The following is a 21406-nucleotide window of genomic DNA, read 5'->3' as shown; positions in this document are numbered from 1 at the left end:
TAAGTAATTCGCCTACTTGAGAAGATGCTCATGTAATCTCTTTGGTCTTTGTTTAATGTTACTTGAAAGAGTTTTAAGACTGAAGAAGACATACGTGTATCTGTTGTATCTAACAAACAATAGAAATATCAAATTAAACATCAATAACTCGCCTAAATAGTTTTTTGGTGATGTATTACGCACAAGCCCAAATATCTAAAGATGTTTAGGGGAAAAAATGCATGATCACCTGTCATAAGACGAGTTTGAACAATCCCATTGAATTCCACCACTTAATTGTATCCTGACAGATACGTATTTCGACCTCAACAGTAAGGCCGTCTTCAGTGTCTTGTACTTGACTCGACAGGTGAAAACATTCCACTAAAAAGCTCAAAATAATTTTCTTATCAAAATGCATGATGTCATGATTGTTTTTAGATTCAAACTAAAACATAATGTCACTGATAGTTTCAAATAAATTGATCTCAAACTCAACATAAAAACAACTGTTACTAAACTGAACAAGCCTCCTACCAACTCCCTTTGCGTCACATCATACCAACAACCGTCAACTTCATATGCCCCGAATTATCCCGAGAATATTCAGTTCTCTGGAAAATTATACTTCTCGTACATGTATTTCTTTAAATGAGCGATGCGTTCCTCTGGATTCGTTCGGAAATGCCGAGAAGCCTGCACAAATAAGGATTAATAATAGATAAGATACCCTAACGATGGGCTAACTAAAATGAAACGAAATCGTGTCGAACTATGAGATCGGTGATACAGAGGATGCGCCAGATTATTGTTAACCTATTATTATTCTATTTTTAATTTTGAATGATTGATGCAGTGTTTTAAAATTTTAGAACTCAAAGCATTGCAAAATTCGTTGCTCTTTGTATGATAAACACTGACCTGAATGGCTTCTGCCAGCGCCTTGTCGTGATCGATCGGATCACCATCCGACTGAATGGTAATCTTTTGTTCCACGCGGGTTTCCACAACACCATCACGTTCTGTTTTGTACTAGAATTGCAAATAAGGACTTGAAAAAAAAAATGCATTTCATGAAAAAAAAAAAATACTTACGGTAATTGTTTCAACCGTTCGCGTTTTGCTGCTTACTGTCTGGGAGGACACAATCTCACCCTCGGCTGTGACACCTTCCTGCGAGTCGTCCAGCAGCACCCGATGATGTTCAACATTCGGACCAGATGGAATCTTCGAAGCTCCAGCAACGTCGTCAACACCCTGTGGAAATTAGCGAACAGATGTTACCCTCTTGTTCCAAAACTTGGAATTAAACTTATCCCTTAGAATTCGATGCACCGTAATGCATAATACAGGAATGGAACTATTATTCTATCATAACTGCGATTTGCATACTCTACAAGCAAACAGGTAACTAACAATCCATTGAGGGAATACCAACCGTGTAGCTCTTGTTGTAGATCACCGCTGAGTCGTCATCTCCGCCGTAGGGACCATCGATTGGGGTTCCAGAATCGCCGGAACTCGTCGATGAAATGCTATCGCGGCGGGCAAACTAAGGTATGTACACAATTTCGCACAACGAACGGAACCATACGAAAGTTAAAGCGGTCAAGGCCAATCAGGCAGCACAGATATATTAGATGTATTGCGGTTACATGCGCGCCAAATTAGGTAGTTTTGGGTGGTGAAAAGAGGGATAAACGTAAGAAAAATGAAAATCGAATCGTAATTTTAAGGTTATGCAAAGGCAAGCGCACGACCTACCTGATCGCCACTGGTTACCGTGGCGGTGGTCTTAACCTCCTGGGTGACTACTCGCTGTTCCTGTTGTTCACCTCGTTGCGTCGTGGTGGTAGCGACAGTCTTTTCCTCCAGCTGTTGGGTCTTGACGTTACTTTCGAGATTTTCGTGAGTGGTTGCCGTACGCGTCGTGACGGCCGTTGCCGTTAGGAATTTGCCCTGAATATCGCTGGGAGCGTCCGCCTACGGTTTTTTCGATTGTAGTTGATTCCGGTTTCATGAGTTTAGGTCAATATGGATGAGTTTTCGGTGGGATTGCCAAATGTGATTTTTGGAAGCAGATCAGTTCAATCAGAACTATTTCAAACTTGTTTAGAATAATTGAATACGCTGAATGGCCTCAGGAAGAATTTTGAATCATATTATGGAAGCAGTGAAGAATCTTAGATATATCAAAGTCAATGTGTTGTAATACATAATGATTGGAATCATCGACATCCCAATAGATGAATTTTGATTGAATTCCGAATAGAATCATGATTTAAAATTGATGAAGAAAATGATCACATTCTGTATAAATTGTGAATTGATTTGATTATTTTTAGATATTTCAGCTCTTTAAAAACAATCTCAAGGAGTTTTTTTTTATATCATACTTTCGAAAAGCACTCAGGTTTTTAAAGAATTTTGTCAATTTTTTTTTACAAATGTTTCTACAAAAAGTATTCGTTTTTCAAGTTCGGCAAGTTTTACAGACCTTCAAAAAGTATTGTTAGTCTATAAAACATAAGACGTGATAGAGTTTTGATATATTCTGCTTGCAAATTATCATCCGGCAACCCCTTTCCGATCGAAGGTTAAATCTGATAACGCTTTTTAGGTAACGCCATTCAACGTTTTCGATTTCGCACAATTAGTATTTCCATGCACAAAGCAATATTTTTACTTGCGTCTCAAACGGCACTCACACTGTTTCTTTTCCTACCGTGTCATCACCAATTCCTCAACCTACCTTATGCTCCTGTGTCGAGTAGACGATCTGTCCGGTTCCCAGATTCTGTACCTCCTCTTCGACGTTGTGCGTTACGCCATCCTCGTTCTTCGTGATAACCTGCTTCGTTGTCGTTTTCACCACCGTAGGCGTTCCGTACTTTCCGCCGGCCGCCCGTGGCGTTCCCGAGTTGATTTCCTTCACCTGTTCGCTGTCATACTGTGCCATTTCGTCGTCGGAGCTTTCCGAGTCCCGTCGGATGGCCTTCTTGCCGAGGTGCTTGATGCCTTCGTAGAACTGTTCCCGCGTGATGGGAACCGTCTCCTTGGTAACCGTGACATTTTTGCCGAAGTGGCTCGGTTCGATATCGGCGTAGTTGAGAATCAATTTTCCGGTGACCGGATCGCGGATGGCCGTTGCGGGATCGATGTCTCCGGTGTTCGGGTCGATGTGGCCCCATTCGGATTTGATGCGACCGGTGACAGGATCGATCTCACCGCTCAAGGTCATGGTTTGGGTAACGGTTGTCCGGGCTCCGGCAATGCTTGGATCGTTGGGATCCACCTGGTAGGTTTCACCGGTGATGGGATCGCGCATTTTGTAAACGTACACGGTCTTGGTGGCAATGTTATTTATTCTACCAGTCACTGGATCCAGGTCCACTCCGTTGATGTCTACTTCTTCAGGTTTACCTCTTTCGTCCTTCTTTGTCAAAATGAGGATCTTAATTATCACCAGCCGGCCGGTCTTGGGATCTACTTTGCCTACCTTGGTGTATATTTCACCGTTTTCTTCGTTGATTTGCGTAGCGGCGAACAGCGGTTCACCCGTGGCTGTATCTACTTCGCCGGTGGCAGCGTAGATCTGCCCGGTAGTAGGATCAACCTTGGTCAGATTAGGATCCAGTTTTGTCTGTTTCTCAATTTCGTTAGTTTTCGGGTTCAGATAACCATAGATGGTAATCACGTAGCCAGTCTTCGGATCAACTTGACTGGAGGTGTAGATCGTTTCCCCGGTTCTTTGATCCTTACCTTCCGGAATCCAAACTTGATTTGTCTTAGGGTCGACACGAATATCCTTATCTTCCACAGTAGAGATATGCTTTCCTGTAGCAGGATCAATACGGTGATGAACAATGCGAATTGAAACGATTCTTCCGAAATCCTTGTCGGGTTTCCCGGTTTTCGGATTGACTTGATTCTTCAGCAGCACCTGTCCCGTCACAGGATCTATCTTGACCTCTTTGGTCTCCGTTTTACCCGTTTTCGGATCAACGAACGTTAAAGTCTGTTTCACTAAATCAAACTGACCGAACTTGGTGTTGATCTTACCATCCTTAGTATCCAGTTGGCCTGTGCTTTTGTCGAATGTAACCGTTTTCGGGTCAACAATGCCTTTCTTGTCAAGTTTACCAAGAACTGAAGTGACTTCTACAACTGGATCGACCTGATTGCCAATTGCGACCAAGTGAGCTTGACTGTTGTCGGCTTTATGTGTTTTGGGATCGATAACTCCTACGATCGTGACCTGTCCGTTGTCTTTATCAACCGCCACAGTTCGACTGCTAGATTTTCCTGACTTTGGATCAACGGTACGAAGTTCTCCTGTCCGAGGATTGATTTCACCATACTTAGTAGCAACAACTCCGGTCTTGCTGTTCAAAATGCCACGAGTTCTTTCGATGTCCCCATTTGTAGTGTCGACCTTTCCGGTATTAGGATCAAACTTGCCCGTAATGGTTGTAATCTCCACAATGGAATCATCGTCGGGAGCCACAATAATTGCTTGACCGAGGTTATCGTCCACCCTACCAGTGTTGGGATCAACGACTCCGCTGACAACATGGATTTGTCCGGTCTTCGGATCAGTCTGTCCCTGGAAAGTTTCATTTTGTCCGGTTCTCGGATTGAAGTTGACAACTGTTCCGGCTTTTGGATCAATAACACCATATTTACTTTCAATCAGACCTGATTTCGTATCCAGTACACCCGTCGAGTGTTCAACCACCCCGTTGGCAGTATCGACCTTCTTGGTTTTGGGATCAAATCTCGAAATGATCACCATTATCTTTACCTTCTTTTTGACCGGCTCAGGGGGTCCTGCAATTACCGGAACAATACCGGCAGCTTGTTCTCCCTGAATAAATGCCGCATTAGGATCTGCTTGGCTGTCGTCTAAAGGACGGAAAGATCCAGCTCCACTAGCAAGAGGATCAACAACTTTGCCTTTGTTAGGGGAGTACGATCGTGCACTAGTTCTCACTCCCTTTTCTGCATCAGTTTCACCCGTCAGTCCTCTACCACCGGTCTTAGGTGAGAGCTTATCCTTTGCATCACCTGAATTAGGTGAACCTGGAACCTTACGCTTCTCCACCGATTCACGCACTTTATCATCTTCTCCCGGCGCATAGTTGAAGGCTAAGCCCGTGGCTCGTCGGCTTTGCGAATTAGGGCTGAGCTGTGCTTCTTCCTTGCCCCGGGCATTTACCGAAGGATCTTCATCGTACCGGAAGCCGCGAGTTTTGACATTCTTCTTGTTCGGGCTAGTGTCCTGATTGTTCTCCGAGTACTCGTACGGTTTAGTGAATCCGGGCTTACCCGAGTCCTTTTGTGCTTGCTGAGTTTGTGCCTGTGTTTCGTGTAGATCCTTCTTGCCACCATCACCGTTGGTATCAGCAACGCGAGTTGCCGCAGCACCGGGACTCTTCTTATCCTTGGGTGATTTGCGACCCGAAGAAAACAGGAAGCCCTAAGCCGTTCGTAGCACGCATGACAATATTTCACAAAATACATTACCAAAAGTAGAGTAAACGAAATAATGAGAACAAAAGAGAAAAACGTTGGTAAAAATTCTAGGATCAACTACTTAAAACTAATAAACTGCAATAAGGGGAATAAGTGGGTACTGTCACACCTACACAAGACCTTTGAGGATACAAAACATCTAAGAGTATATGAGGGTCCAAAATCTCAAACTTGGTATAGAGAGAAGTATTCAATATGAGAAGAGTCACTAGCAAATACTACTATTATAAGACTGGAAAAAATGGGCGGGCCAGTAAGATAACACTTTACGGACTACGACTGCATTCTCAGATCTTAAATCTAGTGCCATTTGTTTGAATCGAATTAAGATGAGGCACCTACCTTTCGCTTTCCACCTGGAGAAGTTTGCTCCTCCGTGGAGGAATTCAACGCTTCCTGGTTGCCATTGTTGCCTGCAAAAATATCAATTCTTAACGAAATGGAATTCAAACTGAAGGGAACTGGAGGCTACCATTTAGACCTTCCTCTTTGAGGGGTGATGCCTGTTCCTTGGTTTGTTCCTTCTCTTTCTTTCCGGCTCCAGGCAGGACAGCGATACCGCCGACTGGTTTCTGTAAGGACGGTACAACAAATCAAATTCAACGGTCGAATTAGAAGAGGTTAACAAGGAAAAACAATTCGTACATAAGAGAAGAAAAAATCAAGAAGGATTAAGTAGAACAAAAACAGTGCAGCCAAAGCATCTAATCTACGATTGGAGGCGATAGTTGATAGAACAGATGCATGCCCACAATGATTCCCAAATAATATGAAGCTTCATTCGCCCTTTCGGAGTAAGCAATAGGCTTATCTGTTGATTAAATCTACATTGTTGAGACTGATGAATGCTTTATTCGTAAGGATGTAAATTTTCATGCGCATCAAAAACGTGTTTAGTGCAATTGGTTCTATACTGAGACGATCTATTTGGGTAGCAACCCTACTCCCGTCCCGATTATTACTCGACTGCTTTCTATGCGAATAACTTGGTTCTCACTGCATGATTAGATGCTGTTGCTTTCCAATGATGAACAAGATATCATATATTTTTTTCCAAGTATGACTGAGTATTAAGGATAATAAGGCCTGCACGAAAAAAGGGGTGCTATTCAAACACATTTTAAACAAACACATGAATATGAAATTTGATGAAGACCGAAATTGCATAACACTAGAGTTTTGCAAAGATTTTGCATCATTTTTAGAGCTATTTTTATTTATGTGCTTTATTCCACACATGATGAAAAATAACCTATTGCTAATGAGTGTATGACATATTTTAGTTGATGGACTAATTATAAGAATGTTCCTATTTATAAACGGTTTATTTTATAAAGTCAATTTGAATGAAGTATGTATTCGCATTTGAGGGTCAAGTACAAGACACTGATGACGCACTTACAGTTGAGGTCAAAATACGTATCCGTAAAAATAACAACGTGGTGGAATTAAATGGAACAGTACTAAACTCGTCTTATCACAGGTCTTATGAAAGGTTGATAATCGTGTTGAGGCGATTGCAAAGTTAACAAACTGAATACTTTTTTAATTTGCTCGGAATATTCTTCTAAAATTCCATAAGAGAGGAAATTTGTCAAAATTTTCACTCAATTTAAATTCGACGTTACAAAAACGATGTAACCGAAATATTTATTACCTAGGGCTCACATGAATACCAACAATGACACTTCGTTAATTCTTATTTTCAATGAGAGATCTTACACGACGACTAAATTGTAAATTTATTACTATTTAAGGGAATTAATTTGTTTCTGAAAATTTTGTATAATATGTGTTTGTCATGCAACAATGACAAAGTAGCGTCAGTCTCATTTAGTCTTTTGACAATAAATGAGCACCGTTTTTTACTTTCACAACATTGACCAGTACCTACATTGTTACCTGAGGCAGAGAAGTTCTATATATATATATGGATGTTGAGGTAATACAAATATGTACGAATGAGAAAAACTTTTGTTAAATTTTGGGGAATCTTTATTCCACACATGATGAAAAATAACCTATTGCTAATGAGTATATGACATATTTTAGTTGATGGACAAATTATAAGAATGTTCCTAGTTATAAACGGTTTATTTTATTAAGTCAGTTTGAATGAAGTATGTATTCGCATTTGAGGGTCAAGACACTGATTGTAAGACACGAGACACTGATGACGGACTTACAATTGAGGTCAAAATACGTATTCGTAAAAATAACAACGTGGTGGAATTAAATGGAACAGTACTAAACTCGTCTTATCACAGGTATTATGAAAGGTTGATAATCGTGTTGAGGCGATTGCAAAGTTAACAAACTGAATACTTTTTTAATTTGCTCGGAATATTCTTCTAAAATTCCATAAGAGAGGAAATTTGTCAAAATTTTCACTCAATTTAAATTCGACGTTACAAAACCGATGTAACCGAAATATTTATTACCTAGGGCTCACATGAATACCAACAATGACAATGACGTTTGACTAAATTGTAAAATTATTACTAATTAAGGGAATTTGCAGCAATGACAAAGTAGTGTCAGTCTCATTTACAGGGCTGGTAGCGACTGAAGCCACTCAAAATAGTGACTTTAGTGACCAAAGCTGACGAAAAAAGGGATTAAATAGTGACTTTCGGTTGCAGAAAAAGTGACCAAATAGTGACTTTTTTCAGTTGCAAGTTCGATGAGACGAAATCAGGCGTTTTTGGGTCGAAGGAGAATAATTTGTTCGTAATTTGTGGCGGAAAACATCCACTCTTTTCTCTTAGAACGAACTCAGAAGAGAAACAAAAATCGTACTCGCTAACTTTTATATACTTAGTGACTAAGTAAATTTGTATTGCCCTCTCTTTTAACCCCACGGAAATTTTACTTAATATCTGTAAAAAGCAGGACAATTCAAAACTATGAGTAGTCTGCAAGGAAATCAAATTTTTACGCCAATGGAAGTGAGCGAAATATGGAAATATGGAAGTGAGCGAAATATCACTCCTCACACCTGTTTTTCTTTTCTGAAAATTATTTATAGGCGAAACTCTGCGAGAATGAGCATTCTCTTCTCATGAGAATGAGTGAAAATTTCGATCATTGGATTAGCTGAACACCTACTTAAGAAAGATGCAGAGAACTCTACGATTTGCCATAGGTGAAACGGATGTTTTTTTGAATTTTTAGTGCGACAGGAACAACAGTACGGATCGTTTTAGTAGAAAACGATACAAAAATTATGGAGATTCATGTACAACAAGTTTGGAATTGAACCCTCTACCTCCTGCTTGTAATGGGGACCATGCTTTCTGAACTTTTAAATATGTTTACTCCAAAATACGCAGGTTTTCCTACTTGCTGTGCGTATTCATGAATGATTTTTGCGATGGAATTCGACAGCGCATGTAATATTCAAAATTGGGGAGACTTGATGATCTCCTTTCTATGATATCTATGATACTCAATAATACACCTGAATGGCGATGTGGCAGACGAAGATGGCGGTATGGTGATGGACCTGGGAGAACGCGCGCAGGATATAATTCTACCGGCTCCGGATCTCCAGGAAATCCAGGAGGAGATTGGCCGGCTCAAGAACAACAAAACCCCTGGGGTTGACCAACTACCAGGAGAGCTATTTCAACACGGTGGTGAGGCACTGGCTAGAGCGCTGCACTGGGTCATTACCAAGGTTTGGGAGGAGGAAGTTTTGCCGCAGGAGTGGATGGAAGGTGTCGTGTCCCATCTACAAAAGGGCGATAAGCTGGATTGTAGCAACTACCGCGCAATCACATTGCTGAACGCCGCCTACAAGGTACTCTCCCAAATTTTATGCCGTCGACTAGCACCAACTGCAAGGGAGTTCGTGGGGCAGTACCAGGCGGGTTTTATGGGCGAACGCTCCACCACGGACCAGGTGTTTGCCATTCGCCAAGTACTGCAGAAATGCCGCGAATACAACGTGCCCACACATCATCTATTCATCGACTTCAAAGCCGCATATGATACAATCGATCGGGACCAGCTATGGCAGCTAATGCACGAACACGGTTTTCCGGATAAACTGACACGGTTGATCAAAGCGACGATGGATCGGGTGATGTGCGTAGTTCGAGTTTCAGGGGCATTCTCGAGTCCCTTCGAAACCCGCAGAGGGTTACGGCAAGGTGATGGTCTTTCGTGTTTGCTATTCAACATCGCTTTGGAAGGTGTAATACGAAGAGCAGGGATTAACACGAGAGGTACAATTTTCAATAAGTCCGTCCAGCTATTTGGTTTCGCCGACGACATAGATATTATGGCACGTAACTTTGAGAAGATGGAGGAAGCCTACATCAGACTGAAGAGGGAAGCTAAGCGGATCGGACTAGTCATCAACACGTCGAAGACGAAGTACATGATAGGAAGAGGTTCAAGAGAAGACAATGTGAGCCACCCACCGCGAGTTTGCATCGGTGGTGACGAAATCGAGGTGGTAGAAGAATTTGTGTACTTGGGCTCACTGGTGACTGCCGAAAATGACACCAGCAGAGAAATTCGGAGACGCATAGTGGCTGGAAATCGTACGTACTTTGGACTCCGCAAGACGCTCCGATCGAATAGAGTTCGCCGCCGTACCAAACTGACAATCTACAAAACGCTAATTAGACCGGTAGTCCTCTACGGACACGAGACCTGGACGATGCTCGTGGAGGACCAACGCGCACTTGGAGTTTTCGAAAGGAAAGTGCTGCGTACCATCTATGGTGGGGTGCAGATGGCGGACGGTACGTGGAGGAGGCGAATGAACCACGAATTGCATCAGCTGCTGGGAGAACCATCCATCGTTCACACCGCGAAAATCGGACGACTGCGATGGGCCGGGCACGTAGCCAGAATGTCGGACAGTAACCCGATGAAAATGGTTCTCGACAACGATCCGACGGGCACAAGAAGGCGAGGTGCGCAGCGGGCAAGGTGGATCGATCAGGTGGAAGATGACTTGCGGACCCTCCGTAGACTGCGTGGTTGGCGACGTGTAGCCATGGACCGAGCCGAATGGAGAAGACTCTTATATACCGCACAGGCCACTTCGGCCTTAGTCTGAATAAATAATAAAAATAATAATGATACTCAATAAATATTTTTTTAGAGCAAACCCATCACATCTGTCTGTCTACAAAAAAATAGCCGCTTGAGAACAAATTAAACTTTCTTGAATATTTTAGACAAATTTTTATATGGATGCCCAATGAGGGAAGTCTGCTCAAATTGAGTCAACAACCTAAAATCCAAATATCCTGAAATTGTGGTGGAATGATGGCATTTTTATCAATGAAGGTCGTAAAGTTCTTGGTAAAACAGGGAAGAATCAAATCTTCCCACCATCCCCTACTGCATAAAGTTTGAGTTAAAAAAAACTCGAAATCGACAGGTCTCCGACAGGGCTTGCATGACTGTATACCAATTTATAAATTGTAACGTAAAACACCTTCAATTAACTACTGGTTAAATGCCAATAAGAGCAGCGAGTTAAATGGCTGACGAAGTTACAGAGCGATCATTTTTCCAAGGTCCGTAATTTCATTTCTGCCATGAACGAATAGTTTCAAAATAGTTGAAAATAGTGACTTTTGCGAGAAAAAGTGACTTTAGTGACGTGAAGAGACTTTTTAGTGACTAGCCCGAAAAAAGTGACCAAGTCACTAAAAAGTGACCCGCTACCAGGCCTGCATTTAGTCTTTTGACAATAAATGAGCACCGTTTTTGACTTTCACAACATTGCCACAGTTTGGATCGATTTGGTTGCAGCAACTCCAATGTGACTGGATTTGGTCGCATATGAGTCACAGTGACTAATATGTGACAAGTGTGCTACTCGGGTGACCAGTACCTACATTGTTACCTGAGGGAGAGAAGTTCTGAAGCTCAACCTAACAGCTAATCGAGCCTAAAGAGCTTAAAGCTTAAATGTCTTAAAACACTTTTACGCATTGAGCTCGCTGGCGCTGAGTAGACCGCAAACATATAAAAAGAGCAGAAAAATACTAAAATGAATATTTTTACAGCAGAACTGCCCCTTTGATGCATGTTCTTCTAAATACATCTTATATGTAATCAAATGTCGCAAAAGTGCAAAAATAGAGTTTACATGTGCAAGAAAAGATATGTGATTACATTTCTTCATACCGTCATCAGCGAAGACAATGTGTTTAGGGCTCGAGATTTGGTCATCAAATGGGAGACCAACCTTCGAAAAGATCACTAGGTAGACTAGACTACAACGGATATAATTAGACGCCAAGATATATGAAGTTGTTGAAACAGTGACTATATCTCGTCTCTATTTAACACATTGTCATCCCGACTACAAAAAGTGGTTTGTTGAAACAGAATAATTACCGCTTGGAAATAGGCCTTCCTAAGCCCAGCAGTAAGGTGTGCAGCTACAAAGCAAGACCATGCTGACTGAGTTCGAAGCCCGGTCTGTCCGGAATGTTTTCGGGATGGGAATATTTTTCTCGACTTCCCTAGGCATAGAATATCACTGTGCTACAAATGCGGAAAAAAATGGTAAAATTTTCCTTAGACAGGTCACTGTTAACAAGTGTAAGTGTGCTTTACAAATACTAAGCTGCGTGCCGATAAAAACCAAAACTGGGGATATAATTCTAAGAAAAGGAGAAGCATCGTACACTGAACCCAAAGTTTACCCTTGGAATCACCGGCGATTAGCTCATTAGTTTTGAGTAGATTTAATTGCTTTATTGACAGAGATACATAACGATTTGACATTTGTAGGAGACTGAACAAATTTTAAGTTTTTTTTTCATATAAATTCCCATATAAACATAAATTGCCTTTTCGACACCCCTAAACCACCTCCAAATTGCCTGAAGTTTCCCCAGGATCCTAAATTATCAAAAAGAAGCTGATTCCGGAGATGGTACTACTTTTAATCTTTATTGAATTTCTAATGACGGCTTTGGCAAGTTTTGTTCTATTATTGGCAGGGGGTTTTTTATGACTGATTATGCTCAAATTTGGCCCAAACATTCTTTGCATATCAAGGAATATTGTGACCAAATTTCATAAAATTCGGTCGACAAAACCCCCTGCCAAGAATAGAACAAAACCAGGGTTGTTGCGGAGATCCTGAAATATTTTCCGTGCCAAATCCGTGCCGACTAAAATCTAATCCGCGCGAAATGAAATCAATTCCGCTCCAAATCCACGCGACGCAGAGCTTAATTCTAAGCAAACACACGTGAAATATCAATTTTCTTATCACAATTTACTGAACATCTTCTATTAAAGTTCTTTTCTATAATATTACTGATTTCAAATATAATTTTAAACTGCAACTTTACATATGTTTATTCCAAATTAAAAATAAGGCAAAGAAAATCGGTTCATAATACCCTTCTAGAGGGCCCTATTCACCACTAGAAGTACTGAAGCCAAAACTATTTCAATGAGCATTGCTTTTTAGATGAGATGATGATTTTAGCATGTTTCGTTCTGTTATTGTCAGTGGATTTTTTGTTGATCGAGCTTTATACCATTCGGCACAAGATGCACTGATATACAAAAAATGATTAGGCCGTATTTGATCATAATTGATTATAGATAAACTAGGCAAATAATAAAAAATCTCCAAAAATCGTTACTTCTTCTGAAGTAATAAATAATACAACTATGTTGTAATTATTGATCACAAGAAAAACTTGCGTAAAATAATTCTTTAAATTCGTATCAAGAAACAAATAATACAAAATCTAACATAGTTGCTCAAGCTGTTACAATTTTTTTCGGAAAACCCAGAGGAATATTTTCATAATTTTCAGCCGAAACTCGGCATTTACCATAAAAAATTTCGTAAACCCCATCAAAAATTAGTGCGTTATTTCTCATTCAATTCTTGTTACAAGTTTCTCTAGTAGCTCATGCAGAAATTCCAACAACACTTTAGTGAAACATTTATTCGCAATTTTAGACCATTTTTCATGGAATTTCCGGAAATATCTCCAAGAATATTTGCTGCAGAAATTCATCATATGTGCGCAGTAGGGTGGCTCAAATTAGTATGGGAAAAACTTTTTTTAATTTTTTTTGATGGGCCGCCCTCTTCATTCATTCATTTATTTAGTTAACATCTAAACAGATAACACTGAATCAACAATTTGACGCCACAATGCACGGTTCGAGGCCGCATCTCTCCATCCTCGGATACGCCCCACGCTCGCCAAGTCGTTCTGCACCTGGTCTGCCCATCTCGCTCGCTGCGCTCCACGCCGTCTCGTACCTGCCGGATCGGAAGCGAACACCATCTTTGCAGGGTTGCCGTCCGGCATTCTTGCAACATGTCCTGCCCATCGTACCCTTCCGGCTTTAGCTACCTTCTGGATACTGGGTTCGCCGTAGAGTTGGGCGAGCTCATGGTTCATTCTTCGCCGCCACACACCGTCTTCTTGCACACCGCCAAAGATGGTCCTAAGCACCCGTCTCTCGAATACTCCGAGTGCTTGCAAGTCCTCCTCGAGCATTGTCCATGTTTCATGTCCGTAGAGGACTACCGGTCTTATTAACGTCTTGTACATGACACATTTGGTGCGGTGGCGAATCTTTTCGACCGCAGTTTCTTCTGGAGCCCGTAGTAGGCCCGACTTCCACAGATGATGCGCCTTCGTATTTCACGACTAACGTTGTTGTCAGCCGTTAGCAAGGATCCGAGGTAGACGAATTCCTCGACCACCTCGAAGGTATCCCCGTCTATCGTAACACTGCTTCCCAGGCGGGCCCTGTCGCGCTCGGTTCCGCCCACAAGCATGTACTTTGTCTTTGACGCATTCACCACCAGTCCAACTTTTGTTGCTTCACGTTTCAGGCGGGTGTACAGTTCTGCCACCTTTGCAAATGTTCGGCCGACAATGTCCATGTCATCCGCGAAGCAAATAAATTGACTGGATCTGTTGAAAATCGTACCCCGGCTGTTACACCCGGCTCTCCGCATGACACCTTCTAGCGCAATGTTGAACAACAGGCACGAAAGTCCATCACCTTGTCTTAGTCCCCGGCGCGATTCGAACGAACTGGAGTGTTCGCCCGAAATCTTCACACAGTTTTGCACACCATCCACCGTTGCTCTGATCAGTCTGGTAAGCTTCCCAGGGAAGCTGTTCTCGTCCATAATTTTCCATAGCTCTACGCGGTCTATACTGTCGTATGCCGCCTTGAAATCAACGAACAGATGGTGCGTTGGGACCTGGTATTCACGGCATTTTTGAAGGATTTGCCGTACAGTAAAGATCTGGTCCGTTGTCGAGCGGCCGTCAACGAAGCCGGCTTGATAACTTCCCACGAACTCGTTCACTAATGGTGACAGACGACGGAAGATGATCTGGGATATCACTTTGTAGGCGGCATTAAGGATGGTGATCGCTCGAAAGTTCTCACACTCCAGTTTGTCGCCTTTCTTGTAGATGGGGCATATAACCCCTCCCTTCCACTCCTCCGGTAGCTGTTCGGTTTCCCAGATTCTGACTATCAGTTTGTGCAGGCAAGTGGCCAGCTTTTCCGGGCCCATCTTGATGAGCTCAGCTCCGATACCATCCTTACCAGCTGCTTTATTGGTCTTTAGCTGTTGAATGGCATCCTTAACTTCCCTCAAGGTGGGGGCTGGTTGGCTTCCATCGTCCGCTGAACTGACGTAGTCATCTCCTCCGCTGCCTTGACTTTCACTGCCTGTACTCTCAGCGCCATTCAGATGTTCCTCGTAGTGCTGCTTCCACCTTTCGATCACCACACGTTCGTCCGTCAAGATGCTCCCATCCTTATCCCGGCACATTTCGGCTCGCGGCACGAAGCCTTTGCGGGATGCGTTGAGCTTCTGATAGAACTTGCGTGTATCTTGAGAACGGCACAGCTGTTCCATCTCCTCGCACTCCGCTTCTTCCAGGCGGCGTTTCTTCTCCTGAAAAGGCGGGTCTGCTGTCTCCGCTTCCGTCTGTAACGTTGCACGTTCTGCCGGGTACCTTGCTGCAACGCAACCGCCCGCGCTGCGTCCTTCTCCTCCAGAATCTGTCTGCACTCTTCGTCGAACCAATCGTTCCGTCGACTTCGACCCATATACCCGACGTTGTTCTCCGCTGCGTCGTTAATGGCTGCTTTAACTGTACTCCAGCAGTCCTCAAGAGGGGCCCCATCGAGCTTCCGGCAACGCTGCCTCGAGATGCTGCGCGTATGCAGTGGCGACATCAGGTTGCTTCAGTCGCTCTAGGTCGTACCGCGGCGGTCGTCGGTACCGAACATTGTTGATGACGGATAGTTTTGGGCGCAGTTTAACCATCACCAGATAGTGGTCAGAGTCGATGTTAGCGCCACGATATGTCCTGACGTCGATAATGTCGGAGAAGTGCCGTCCATCAATCAGAACGTGGTCGATTTGTGATTCTGTCTGCAGTGGTGATCTCCAGGTGTACCGATACGGGAGGCTGTGTTGGAAGTAGGTGCTACGAATGGCCATATTCTTGGAGGCGGCGAAATCAATTAGTCGTAGGCCGTTTTCGTTCGTCAGCCGGTGAGCGCTGAACTTTCCAATGGTCGGTCTAAACTCCTCCTCTTGGCCAACCTGAGCGTTCAAATCTCCTATGATGATTTTGACGTCGTGTCTTGGGCAGCTGTCGTACTCACGTTCCAGCTGCGCGTAGAATGCGTCCTTATCATCATCAGTGCTTCCGGAGTGTGGGCTATGGACGTTGATTATGCTGAAGTTGAAGAACCGGCCTTTGATCCTCAACCTGCACATTCTTTCATTGATCGGCCACCACCCGATCACGCGCCTTTGCATATCGCCCATCACTATGAAAGCTGTTCCCAGCTCGTGTGTGTTGCCGCAGCTCTGGTAGATGGTATGATTACCTCTAAACGTTCGCACCATTGATCCCTTCCAACAAACCTCCTGCAGCGCTACGATGCCGAATCCACGGTCCTTGAGCACATCGGCGAGTATGCGTGTGCTCCCGATGAAGTTGAGAGATTTGCAGTTCCACGAACCGAGTTTCCAATCGCTAGTCCCTTTTCGTCGCAGTGGTCTTCGCCGATGGTTCCGGTCCGTACTCTCTTGTTGATTGTTCGTTGCTTATGATTTTTTAAAGGCTGGCTTGCAGGGCCTGACACCAAACCCCCTAAATTTCCGGAGGACCATTCCTCCTTATTTCCGGTGGACCATGGTGCACAGTTTCGCTTAGAGTCCCTCGCTGGCACTCGGACGATGATCAGCCGCCCCTAACATGGAGAACAGACGCTGTTGTGAGCCGATCCTGACATGGAGAACAGACGCTCAATAAGATTTGCACCTCCTTCCCTGTCAGCATACGACCATAGTTCCCACCAGGGTTGGTTACCCGATCTTCCCTAAGGTTGCTCGTATCCCGGCCAGCACCGCGGGGAGGTAGGGATAGGAGTTGCTGGGTAAGAGGCTAAGGACCGCGAGATGGGGTCTATTTTATTCCTTCAGGTACGCGAAGTACCAATGGTACGCTTTACCCAGCATTTGCCGTGCCATGATGGCACTCTTATTCGGTTCTATTTGATGCCATGATGCTCATAAATCATAAATGCCAAAAAATTGAAAAAGTGTTTTTTGAGCCACCCTAGTGCGCAGGTTCAACCTAAAAATTCCTGTATGATTTATCCTCCGGGAATCCTAATGGAAATTTTCCAACAAATGTTGACAAAAATCAAACTGCTCTTGGAACTGCTTCAAAATTGTCTGCGGAAATTCTTCCGAGAACTTCTGTGGAATCCAGATATTCTTACTAAAGTTCCCCTGAGAAATTTTGCGGAAATTCATTTGGGGAAAATCTTCAGCGCCTACTACAGAAATCCCTTTATGAACTCCTGCGAGAATCGCTTCAGAAATTGATTGTTGACTTCCCAAAACTCCCGGTGTTATTTTTGAGGACTTTTTACAGAAATTCCTGTGATCATCTTTATAACCTTCCTGATTTTTTTTTTGTATATTCAAAGCGGCATTCTTGGGTATTTTTTAAGTCATTCCTGCTGTCACCGCTCGAAGAAATTCCGCGGTTTTTCTTAAAAAATTCATTATGATTATTCGAATTTCAAATACTGTAATTTGGAAATTTATTTACAAGGAATTAATGCAAGGATCTTCATAAGGTCTGTTGGTAATCCTACACACCAAAAAAATATGAATATTACAGGTGACGTACGTGAATAAAATGACACAAAACCACATGACATAAACTGAATCGCATATTTTTCAATGTTAGATGATTTAAAATTACATGTCATGAAACCCAAACACAGCACCCGATGCGACGCACCTAACGCTCTGGCAGTCGATGCCTTGATGCAGTGAAATACTTGTTCAGTGCAAATCGTGGAACATGCTTTACTTCGATCACCTCTCTTTCAAGAGACGAAGATAGCTGAGTGGTAACGTGTTGGGCTCTCACTCAGCGGGCTTATGTTCGGTCCTCATTCTAATCCTTCATTTTTTTTTTGTCAATATAGTTAAAATGTAAAATTAAATTATCACCTAATTTTTCGTCAAAAGTGACGCTCGAATATGTCGTTGTCACAGCACCTAAAATTACATGATTATTTTTAGGTGTGTACCCTTGTACAATGCATCACAACTGCAAAGCAGATGCTCCGAGGTTTCACGTTCCATGTTACAGAAACGACAGATATCATTCGGGCAGTGTCCGGTTATTAGACCAGTAAAGGGGCAAAGAGCTCTCTTGCTAAGCTCCAAGAGCTTTTCGGTTACTTTTGGTTACATAACATAATCTCTTTGATAGAGCACACTTTTCGGAAACCAATGAAAGCTATATAAAATGTTCCAACACAATATAAGAATTCCTGACGAAAAAATTAAAAGTGGTTCATCGTAAAAGAAATAATCAGAAAATAGATGTTCATGTCCTTCAACAGACATATTTTGTGTGCGTCATGTTTCAGAACGGATTAAACATGACAACAAATGGTGCCCCTGCTTTGTTTAAAGAATGCTTAAGAGTGTAATGCATTAAATAAGGGCTTGGATAAAAAAAGTTAACAGCCTTCAAACGTAAGTTTTGTTCTCAACAACATTTGCTAATAAAAATAAAGCCCAGATAGACTTAATTTTTTTTTTAAATTTTCGTTCCTGTTCCGTTTATTAAATTTTCACCTTAAACTAAATCCGCGCGAAACCCTAAAATCACTATGAAAATCCGCGCCAAATCCGCGAAATCCGCGTAGTTGTAACAACCCTGCAAAACCTGCCAAAGCCGTCTGTTCCCTAAATCATTTTCAAAAAAAAATCTCTGTTTGTAATTTTTAAAATTATTTTCAATTCCATTGGCTATACCTTGCCGTGTTAAATTTCAGTGATTCTACTTTTCCTCTGATGACAGCGTTCATCCACTTCTCCTCGCGTATTTGGAAGTGCTTGTAGTGCCAATCAAAGTGCAGGCAAATTCAGTGATTATCGGTTGGGATGTTTTTAATCGGGACGATATACGTTTTATCGAAGAATAGGGAAGTGTTAGAATTGAAAAAAATCCCGAAGAGAGATCCCGTACGGGCAATGTGAGCCCTCGCACAATGGGAAAAAATTTCCATAACGCGAATAAATTCAATATCCCGGTTCGGTACGGACGGATTGCGCTAAAATTTTGACACAATTCGTTTTTCCAACGCCAGCGCAGGTTTCCAGCGTATGATTAATGTAGTAATAATTATTGCACGATTGCACCACTTCGACGAAAAAGATTTGTAGCATACCGTGACCTGCCCTGATTCCGCGCATCGCTTAATACCGTGGTTTTCATCAAAAATCAGAACCTGGCTATCATTGACATCGTATTATTTGGTGAAATGTTAGAACATATTATGTTTGAACATTAGGCGATGCGCGGAATTAGGGCAGGTCACGGTACCTAGACGGTGTTACATTTGGAGCAGCGAATATCGATGAAGTGATGGAGAATGGGCTGACAGTGAATCTTGAGAAAACGCAATTTCTCAATAGCCAAGTGAACTTTTTGGGCCACGATATGAAGTTGAAATAAAACCAGACCTCGAGAAAATGTGTGCGGTCAAAGACTTTCCAATTCCATCTAGTTTGTTGAATGTTCGTAAGTTTCTGGGTTTAGCGAACTACTTCAGACCCTTGGTGAGAGAGCCACTTACATGACTCACTGAAAAGAACGCTGAGTTCCAGTGGGACGTTGGCCAGCAATTAGCTTTTGATAAACTCAAAGTCGTATTGATGAGCCGATCAGTGATAGTGATGTATGACCCGGAGACAGCAATCGAACTGCACACAGATGCTTATTCTCACGGTTTGTCGGGTATACTGATACAGATAATGGACGATTGCTTTCACCAATTACAATTAGTTACTTTAGTCGTAAAACGTCACCAACGGAGCAACAGAAGTATAGCTACGAGTTGGAAGCGTTAGCCGTAGTAGAGTCAGTAGAACGCCTTCGAAAGTACGTGTTAGGCCGCCACGTAATAATTGTGACTGATTGTGAGGCTGTTAAGAAGATTATCGCAAAGAACCAAATATTACCGGTGGTTGGAAGGTGGATGCTAAAGCTGTTAGAGTACGACTATAAGCTGGTTCATCGGAAAGGGAAGAAAATGAAGTATGCTGACTGTTTGAACCGAAATCCAGTTGAAGATTTCCTGCGAGAAGAACCCGAACCAGCCATCGTGTGATGCAGATTAGTATCGGAGACGATGAGTGGTTAAAGTTATTACAACGTGAGGATAAACAGTTATATGATCTGATGACGGTTTTGTCGGTGTCCCCGGTTGATAATCACGGAAGACATATACACAAAGAGTATGCTCTGCAAAGTGAAGGTTTAATGCGACGATGTAGTGGTGGGATAAAGTGGGTGGTCCCTTCACGTGCGCGGTGGAGAATCGCACGTAGCTACCACGACGAATTCGCTTTGACGCAGCCGCGCTGTTGCCATCTAGTGGCGACGGACGTGTACGTGAAATCACTTTTTTTCAACATGGTGAAGTATAGGAAGTACATTTTAAAATGCTTTTAAAATATTATTAACAGTGATATGTTGAAAACTTTTAAATACATTGGGTTAGAATTTTGGAAAACTACATGTTAGGCTCCTCATCTACACATGATTTTTAAATCAAAATAATTCAACTTTCCTATATAAAAATAAATTAAATGTCTAATCCAAAAAGTTGTACAATTTACGGCTAAAATATGCCTTAACGCTTTAATAAGCATTTTAAAAGTGACGTCCTATATTCCTTGCCGGGTGAAATAAAAAAGCATCACCCGGCCCACATTTTGTTTTCCGGCTTTCGTCAGGGCCAATTAGGTCATGAAGGCATTCGCAGAAAATTCTGTTTTCGCAGAATGAAAAACTATTTGAAACGATACATCGAGAGAAAGTGCCAGTTCTATTTGACACTGTTCATTTGGACCATCTCGGTTCGCTGTTCATTTGTTCACTCCTCTCTGCAAAACGAACATACTTCCCTAAGAATCCTCCGGGATTCCCTAAGAATCCTCCGGGATTCGCTAAGAATCCTCCGGGATTCGCTAAGAATCCTCCGGGATTCGCTAAGAATCCTCCGGGATTCGCTAAGAATCCTCCGGGATTCGCTAAGAATCCTCCGGGATTCGCTAAGAATCCTCCGGGATTCGCTAAGAATCCTCCGGGATTCGCTAAGAATCCTCCGGGATTCGCTAAGAATCCTCCGGGATTCCTTTGGGACGTGCGATGCGACTCATGCAGAAGAATACCAATTGTTACTCTCTCCCGTTATTTTTTCCAGCTGATCATTGTTTTTTATCCTCCTTTCTGTACGGCATGAATAGCATCCATCATTTGTGTGCACACGATCGTACCACGTGCTTAGAACG

At 42.6% G+C, this 21406-nt stretch overlaps 1 protein-coding gene across 17 annotated transcripts in view; it reads right to left on the bottom strand.

Moving 5' to 3' along the window:
• Nucleotides 1-21406, bottom strand: part of LOC134227094 (protein 4.1 homolog) — a 145625-nt gene that overhangs the window by 9643 nt on the left and 114576 nt on the right. For 15 of the 17 annotated variants that reach the window (XM_062708343.1, XM_062708341.1, XM_062708351.1 and 12 more), the window contains 7 exons: nucleotides 5987-6086; nucleotides 5857-5927; nucleotides 2732-5458; nucleotides 1744-1962; nucleotides 1418-1531; nucleotides 1075-1236; nucleotides 901-1011 (listed from right to left, as the gene is read on the bottom strand). In XM_062708343.1, coding sequence (XP_062564327.1) covers nucleotides 901-1011; nucleotides 1075-1236; nucleotides 1418-1531; nucleotides 1744-1962; nucleotides 2732-5458; nucleotides 5857-5927; nucleotides 5987-6086 — 3504 coding nt within the window. The remainder of the gene's footprint in view (nucleotides 1-900; nucleotides 1012-1074; nucleotides 1237-1417; nucleotides 1532-1743; nucleotides 1963-2731; nucleotides 5459-5856; nucleotides 5928-5986; nucleotides 6087-21406) is intronic. The other 2 variants (XM_062708355.1, XM_062708356.1) reach the window with 1 other exon arrangement.

Source organism: Armigeres subalbatus, chromosome 3 (genome assembly GCF_024139115.2).
Source record: "Armigeres subalbatus isolate Guangzhou_Male chromosome 3, GZ_Asu_2, whole genome shotgun sequence".
NCBI lineage: Eukaryota > Metazoa > Arthropoda > Insecta > Diptera > Culicidae > Armigeres > Armigeres subalbatus.
Note: the sequence above shows the minus strand (reverse complement) of the source record. Positions and strands in the feature narration are given on the sequence as shown.